The following is an 8,356-nucleotide window of genomic DNA, read 5'->3' on the forward strand; positions in this document are numbered from 1 at the left end:
GGAACAAGTTATTCTAGAGCTTAGTTACAACTTCTTGGAAGAGTTAGAAATCAATCAAATGAAGGGAGCTGTAATATAAGGGAGCTCAATATAAGCACAGTCCAAACTTTGCAATTCTTTGTGTATAATTAACAAAATCCACTTACGGAACTTATTTATCTATGTCCATATTTCTGCTTTGTACAGGAGATGAAAATTATGGATTGCTGAAGGAGTCCAACGTTTTCACATACTTAATGTGATCTTGTTTTTATTTTGAAAGGAGTTTCCAGTAAATGTTAAGTTCTGCCTAGAGGGTATGGAAGAATCAGGATCTGAAGGCCTTGATGAACTGATTTTTGCGCAGCGCGATGCTTTCTTCAAAGATGTGGATTATGTTTGCATTTCTGACAACTACTGGCTAGGCAAGAAGAAGCCTTGTATCACCTACGGCTTGAGGGGGAGGGGTATCTGCTACTACTTCATAGAGGTGAGTGCTGAAATATGCTGCAAAACTGGAATGAAACTGAATTTTCTCTTGGAGAAAGTGGTAGACCCAACTTGTTCATTATCTGCTACTACTTCATAGAGGTGAGTGCTGAAATATGCTGCAAAACTGGAATGAAACTGAATTTTCTCTTGGAGAAAGTGGTAGACCCAACTTGTTCATGTCAATAGCTTTTCAGAAGTGATGCTGACTACTTCAGTAGAATAGACTAATTGTCTAAACGTCTTCCTTTTACCATCCTATATGATACTTGGCTGGGAAGGGTAACTTTCAGATGTATGAAGCAAGATAAGTCATTGTCTTCACTGGAGGATTATCTCATGGCTTAGATATCTTCATCCAGACATTTCCTGGAGTGCAGGAAGAGATCACCACTGAAGTCCCCAGGGCTGGGAGGTGTGTACACCTCCTACATATTTCCTACACATCCTCCTGAGGGTGTGTATGCTCCTCAGAGCAATAAAGAGTATCTGCTCTAACGTACTACAACTGAGTGGTCTGGTTTCAAAAACACATGGGTTCTCAAAATACATGCAGCAGAAAGTGAGGGAAAGTGAGTCTGGTTTGTGCATGTGACAGGATCTTCATGCTAAAACTAACCTGAATCTCAATTCACTTCAAACCAGGTGGAATGTAGTGACAAAGACCTTCACTCTGGAGTTTATGGAGGCTCAGTACATGAGGCTATGACAGATCTCATTACTCTAATGGGTAAGAAAAAGCAGGTTTCACTGAATGTGTAGTGACAGGGGTTCCGAAGGGCTGCTTACATGAGCAAAGCAATGACAATGAAATGGTGCTTGTCAGGTATGCTGTGTCAACTGATACCTTAGATATAGAAGTATGATGGTCTCACCAAGAAGTTGTCTATCTACTTCAGCTTCCCCTAAAATCTTGCTGCAAACTTGTATGTCAATTAAATCAGCTCTCTTCTGCAAACTCTTCCATGGATGCTGTATTGAACATCTTGGGAGTCCTGCCCTCAAACATCCAGCCAAACATGTAGCAGTAGAATCAAATACTGCTGCAAGGGGGTGCATGTTTTGGATAGCTGCAAATTCCATCAAGTGTCTCCCATGCCTAGTGGCACAGGCGCTGGGAGGTAGAGGTCAGAATGTCACTAAAACTACAGAGTTTTGCAGAAGGTGAAGACATGTCTTTCCCAAGGAAAGCATTCTCAGCGATGACGTCTTGTTTCTTCTTGTTGAATCCTGATATTAGATGCTTCTTGTTTACAGGTTCTCTCATAGACAAGAAAGGGAAAATCCTCATCCCAGGCATTAATGAAGCAGTGGCACCTGTTACTGATGAGGAGCTGGCACTGTATGAGAAGATTGATTTTGACCTGAAAGAATACGCAAAGGATGTAGGAGCAATGAAACTATTGCATGATACAAAGGTATACTGTACTCCTCCCTGCATCCTGGTTAGCTGTGCTAGTTCAAGCTACCTATGTCATAGACAGAAAGAAGCTTCTGTGGATACTTGTGTAGTTACCAAGTAATTTACTAGGCAGAGAATTAATCTGTCTTAAAACGATGATAATTGGAGATAATTTCACCTGCTGTACAGTTAGTTGCCTGCATATTAGCACTTTGCAGAGGAACTGCTAATGTTAGGTGCCTGGAAACTTAGTCTAGGTTAGCCCATGTTTAAGGCAAGCAGTCTAAATGACTTTAAACTTGCTCCTTAGCCTATGTATAAGTAGCATTTCAAACTTGTATGCAACTTTATCTAGTGCTGATCTCTTAATGCTAGATAAGACCTGCCAGCACTTTTCCAGAGGTCAGATATCAATCTACACAAAGAATCTGATTTCCTACACTTGTAGAAAGTTCAGTGACTTAACAGAAATAAAATAGTTGCTCATGGAGATGACTTCTCATGAGGTTGAGATGTAGCTGTGATGAACTTAAGGTTGACCTACTGAACATCTTCCTTGGCCTGGCAAGACAGGGTGGTTTTGTAGCCATGAACTAGGCAGCTGCCCAAATCATTTTACCGGACCAAGTTCAAGGAACTCCTGTCTGAACTTCTCAAATCTTCATCCTGGAAGCTCTCCAAATGGATGGTTTTAACAGCATTGAATCTCACAAGGTATAGTTATGACATACCAATTTTAAAGCTTTCAATCCAGGCATAAACACATCTCTTACAACACTCATTTCTGCTTTTTATGGTAAAAGACAAGTTTACATGTGCAGGTCTGTCTTCTGTCCTAGTACTGTCAGGAAGAGACTTCAGACTCGACTCAAATAGCTATGAGTAACAGTTTTATCCTCAAGCTTGTCTTCACATGCTCAAGTTTATATCAACTGGGAGCACACAGACTTCCTTGTTCAGCCTTGTCCTAAAAAGTAGCAGATGAAATACAGCTTTTATGTAGGGAGGAGCTGGCAAGATGCTCTTATGTAAGAAATTGAACTAAAACTCTTCAGTCTTAGACTGAAGTCCCAGCTTAACTTAGCAAGGGAGTTCTAACTAAGCTGCAGGCATGCAAGAAGGGTCTTGGAGCAAAGGAGAGATCTGGGAGAGAAGGCTGTAATCTCCAGGTGAGAAGAAATGGGCTTGAGAGATTTGAACTGTGGTGGTCAAACTTGCTTTGGGAGAAGGTTAGAGGCAGGTTGTACCTGGAACAAACCAAACTGTTAACATTTGAACACAATTTCAAAGTCTCTTGAATTTCTGCAGCAGGGTTCAGGTTTGGGACACCATAGCAGTCTATGCAGGACACCAATGTGGTGAATGCAGTATCCAGTGTACTGAAGAGCTGGTGACAAGGATGAAATGCAGAAGTGCATCTGAAGACAATAATGCTTGTTTTAATCAACCTGGAGTTCAGGCAGTTTGATGAAACTGGTGCTATAAACTGCACAGTGCTGAGGCTTTTAGGAAACCTGTGGTCTTCATAAGCATGTCACTCAGTGATGAAGACACCTGCCTGACCTGAGGCAGTGGGGATCAGAGCTTTCAATAAACTCCCTACACCCTGTGCTTCAACACTGGGTAGCTGGTATTTGGACATGTCCTGTAAGTTCCACAGAACCAGGAGAAAGCCAGGCCAAAACCCCAGAATCTCTGAAGGTGCTGAGAACCTGGGTCTTGTATCAAAATGTGTGCTTAACGGGAGGCACAGCGTCTCTTTACAGCTGAGTGATCTCAAATGAGCTGCCTTTCTGTGGGGAAAAAGCACTGTTTCTTGCAAAATCTGTTAGATTGCTCTGGGGATCTCTGTCAAACTGCATGTAATGCTACATCATTCCCTGTGTTTCTGCAGAGAGAGATCCTTATGCACAGGTGGAGATACCCTTCCTTGTCTCTCCATGGAATTGAAGGAGCCTTCTCAGCCTCTGGAGCCAAGACTGTGATTCCCAGAAAAGTGATTGGCAAGTTCTCAATCCGACTTGTGCCAAACATGACTCCTGAAGAGGTCACAAAGCATGTATGTTGTGATGGATTGATGTCTCAAACCAGCTAGTGTCTCTGAACTTCTCCAGTTCTCTATGCCTGGGGGAAGAGTATTTCTAGTTTCTAAAGCAGTTTTGTTTTACTTTGCTACAATCTTCCCTGTTCTGTGCCCCAACTCAGGTAATTGAGGGAATTGCTGTATGGTCCCACACTGGACCACTGTGGCCTGGCAGTTGAGTTTCGACTAGCTCAAAAGGCCTCAGGAGTAAATCCTAGTTTAATTGTGGGGCATTTGGATTGCCAGAAGTGCATATTCCAAACCATGAGGGTTTGCTGTATTGGCTAACTGTTCTATAGTGTGCTGTTAACTTGCCTAAAGGAGATACTCTGACTTCAGAGCAAAGACACATAGGAATAATATGAAATAATAGTAATAAGAAAAGTGTTGCTGCACAGTAGCAGTGACCCGCAAGCCCCTAAGATGGTTTTAGTATATGTACAGTCCTTACCAGTGTTTGTACAAATGCTACCAGTAGATAAGGCTGTTCAATCTTTCTTATAGGTTGAAGACTATCTGAACAAAAAGTTTGCAGAGCTGCAGAGCCCAAACAAATTCAGAGTATACTTAGGCCATGGTGGAAAACCCTGGGTGTCAGACTTCAACCATCCCCACTACCTGGCTGGTAGGAGGGCCATGAAGGCAGGTCAGTAGGTTTTCCCCTTGGCATTGGGAGGACTAAAGCTCTTGTTCCAGCACCTCAGGAAATACTGAGGATAAGGATAAGACTGTCTGAAGTTCAGACCACTTGCTTAGCCAAAGCACCTGAAGTTTAGTTGTCCTAGCGTCCTTCTTAATCAGTTATGCTTGGGCAACTAGAGCAAAGCTAATTTCTGTGCTGGAGTACAAGCAGGCTCTTGGATGAAGTGTTATTTGTGTAACTGAACTCTGAAAGTAACAGTCCAGCTCTACACTGGGGACACATGCCACAATTCTGGAGCCTCTGCAGTCTGGCTGAAAACAGAGCAAGATTTGGTCAGCACATGGTGCAGAAATGGTTGGTACTTGATTGCTTAAGCAGCAGTAAGGATCTGTGTTGGAAAAACAAATACAGTTCCAAACTAACTAGAGTATCACTTTGTTCTAGTTTTTGGAGTCGAACCAGACCTGACGAGGGAGGGAGGAAGCATTCCTGTTACTCTTACTTTTCAAGAAGCAACAGGCAAGAATGTCATGTTGCTTCCTGTGGGAGCTGCAGATGATGGCGCCCACTCTCAGAATGAGAAGTTAAATAGGTAAGAGAATATTTATCCCTGTGCCAGGCTGAGATGTACTGTGGGTCTTGGCATGTATTATGAAGAGGACCAAGAAGAATCATGCTTTTGCTTTTCTAAGTCTCTGGCAGGCAAAGCACCATTTCTCCCTAGCAGAGGATGATGGGGTGGGTAACTCCTCTGTAGCTGGATCTTGATCTCATTACTGTTTCTATACAGTTGAAATCAGAAGCAGTTTTTATACTTTGGTCTCCAAGCTTGGCTACTCTCTCCTGATCCCAAAGGTGGCCTCTCTTGCCAGAGTTGATTCCAGGGAGGCCCACAAGTAGTGCTTGCAGCATCTCTTGCCTGTGTAGGACTGGTACTGCAAAATGCCTGGCTACTAGAGGAAATACAGCTGAAACTCAGGGCTAATGGAAGCTGTCTTCTCTCCAGGTACAACTACATCCAGGGGGTGAAGATGCTTGGTGCATACCTCTATGAAGTCTCCCAGCTGAAGGACTAAGAGACCTTACCTTCTGGCTCATGGGTCAGAAGTCTGAATTCTCACAAAACATCAAGAATTACCAAGTCTTCCATGGCTCCCTTTTTCCACCAACATTCTGGCTTTGGTGGGGGAGAGGGAAGCATGTGGTTCCACTTGACAAAGAACACTGTATGCAAGAAATATTTCTTTAACTGTTTACTTCAAATGACACAATATTCTTTATCTGGCCAGCAGTCCTGAACGGCATCTTTGTCCCCTCTGTATCGCTTCACAGTTGTGGTTTGCTGTATTCATCTACTTGTCCTGTAAAGCAGGAGGAATGGTTTGTTCTCAGCTGTTCAAGCAGCCACTTCAGTTGCAGAACTGCCAGCCTAGCTTCAGGTTCTTGTTCCTGGATATGTCCTGGAAACAGTCGAAGTGACAGATTATGGGGCTGTACTGGAATGTGTCCAAGCCGTAGTGAGGTATCTATCTTGCTAACTGAGTGATTTGGAAGAGCAGTTTGTCTCTTACAGTTTATACCTGCCTGCAGGTTTCAGTTTGCAATGAACGAGCTTATAACAAAAACTCACTGTGGTGATGACAACTGGCCATCTTTTTGTAAAGCTGCCTTTGTACTCCCTGAAAGGACAATAAATAATCATGCTCTAGAGTTTGGCTCTTGGTGTTGAAGGATTAAATAATGACTTGGGAGGGAAAGCAATTTCAGATAACTTGGGAGGAACTTTTCTATGGCTATAGAAGCAGATGTACTTCCTGGGAATCCAAATTTTTATTCCTTAAGCTCTGGCTCCATAAGAGCTTGTTGACTGGAAGCAGATGTTGCTAAATCCTGCTCTCCCGAGAGAAAACAAGCTCAAAATGTTGCATTTTGGCTCTAAGTCAGGTCATCATGCTGTAGCAAGACTGATACTGCAAGGGAGGGGGTGGAATTTGTAGGTGTAAGTGGGAAGAGTATCACTCATTGCAGCCACTGACTGACATCCAGCTCCCAGCTTTCTCCTGGGAACATTCAGCTCCAGCACTTCTGGTATGTCAAAAACAAACCCCTTTAAGTGTGTGCAAATCTGAACTGGATTTGTCTCCCTGTTTCTGAATTCCCTGACTTGCACAGCAGGCTGAGCTAGGAAAGTGTTTAAAGTGATGATGCTTTACCCTGAGAACTGCCTGCAGTCCTGCGTCCTGACAAAAAGGTGAGCAGCATGTGATGCTTCCTCCTTTGTCTATCTGTTTTTCACTGTTGCTTAGTCTGGAGTTCTAATTGCGGATGGCTGTTGGGGCAAGGAGGAGTCTTCTGTTCTCACTGTGCAGCTTCTAAAGCTTCTTTGCCCTGTTTGTTTCATTTTGATTGGTTTATCATGGAGGTTGATGGCTGGAGATAATCTGGTGCCATTAAACTTTGCACTTGCAGCTGGGGTGGGGTCAGAGGCCCTTTTCTTGTGCCTGTGTCAGTACATCCTGTCACCAAGCATCTGCAGGGCTGGGTGGCAGGCTGCTGGGTGCTCACCCCTCAGTGGCACTGGAACTACCCCACTGGGCTCTGTACATGTAGGACAAGACTGGCATGCCCGAATATTTGAAGGTCATCAGTATGCAGAGATCAATTAGCAGTACAGGGTAACTGGTCCTAGCAGTCAATGTGTTTAAAGCAGCTTCCTCAGTTACTGAATTGACCCCTCAGACTTCTCTAGATGAGTTAACTTTACATGAAAAGACAATTCCTTGGCTATTGGTGAGTTTGTATTGCTTATTTTCTACCTATCAATTTGAAAAGCATCAAAACAAATCTAGTTCCTGGACTCGGGTAATACTAGCATTCTCACTGCATATACAAAGCTTATTTGGGCAGTAGGGAAGCTGATAATGTCACAAACTGTGTTCAGAAAGCGATCGTGTCTGTAGCTGTCCTGTTCCATTTGTAAGTAACTTATTGAGAATCACCTAATGGTCCAAGCTCTGCTCTCAAGACACTGCATCAGATCCTGCACTTCCAGAGCATGTACAGTGTGGCAGAGTTGGGAAGGACACCCAGAATGAGAGAAAAGTGTGTTTAAGGGGTTTGTAGAAGCAATGGCAAAGCAGAAATATTTTGGCATAGGGTGAGTGCCATAACACTGTGGAAAAAGAGATAAAAATGGGACTTTAGCCTGAAAAAAAATGCAGGGTCCTGTTTAAGCACAGGGGAGTAAGTTGCTAAAGTAATGGGTCTTTTATGAGACTTCACAGAATCTCAGATTTGTTTAGGGGCATAATTTTAAAGTTAGAAATCAGTACCTGTTACCTTGCTACAGCAGAGCTTGCTTCAGCTGTAACCTTTCCTGTCCCTGCCTAAGGTGACCCACACCAGTGGTAGAACTTGGCCTGAGTGAACAATGCAGGAAAAAGGACTAGTGCTGCCAGCTTGTTGCTGTAGCCTGCCAGCTTCAGACCTGACTCCTTGGAGACTTCTGGAAAGCTGATATCTGATGCAGAGCTATGGTTTGCTGCATGTTTGAATGCCCATGCGTCCTATCAAGAGTCTGCTCAGCCCAAGTGGTTTGAATAACCACAAGCATAGTTGTACAAGACAGTGTCTGATGTGACATGAAGTGTGAGCTGAACCTGAAAACCAGAAGCCCTCAGTGATGTGCAGGACCCCACAGCACCATCTGCTGGGGGCACAGAGCCTGTTCGGTGCTTCCCCCGCAGAGCTCCGCAGCATC

General features: G+C 43.7%; 1 protein-coding gene across 2 annotated transcripts in view; it reads left to right on the forward strand.

Annotated features, from left to right (window-relative positions):
- The window catches only part of CNDP2 (CNDP dipeptidase 2 (metallopeptidase M20 family)), an 11,845-nt gene extending 5,539 nt beyond the window's left edge, over positions 1–6,306 (forward strand). Inside the window, exons 5-11 of one of the 2 annotated variants that reach the window (XM_010137968.1) lie at positions 263–469; positions 1,114–1,198; positions 1,726–1,886; positions 3,765–3,929; positions 4,458–4,599; positions 5,041–5,188; positions 5,603–6,306. In XM_010137968.1, the coding sequence (XP_010136270.1) occupies positions 263–469; positions 1,114–1,198; positions 1,726–1,886; positions 3,765–3,929; positions 4,458–4,599; positions 5,041–5,188; positions 5,603–5,672 (978 nt within the window). In that variant the 3' untranslated portion in view covers positions 5,673–6,306. The remainder of the gene's footprint in view (positions 1–262; positions 470–1,113; positions 1,199–1,725; positions 1,887–3,764; positions 3,930–4,457; positions 4,600–5,040; positions 5,189–5,602) is intronic. The other variant, XM_010137969.1, reaches the window with a different exon arrangement.
- Positions 6,307–8,356: the final 2,050 nt, after the last annotated feature.

The sequence above is a fragment of the Buceros rhinoceros genome, unplaced genomic scaffold (genome assembly GCF_000710305.1).
Source record: "Buceros rhinoceros silvestris isolate BGI_N320 unplaced genomic scaffold, ASM71030v1 scaffold8306, whole genome shotgun sequence".
Classification (NCBI taxonomy): domain Eukaryota; kingdom Metazoa; phylum Chordata; class Aves; order Bucerotiformes; family Bucerotidae; genus Buceros; species Buceros rhinoceros.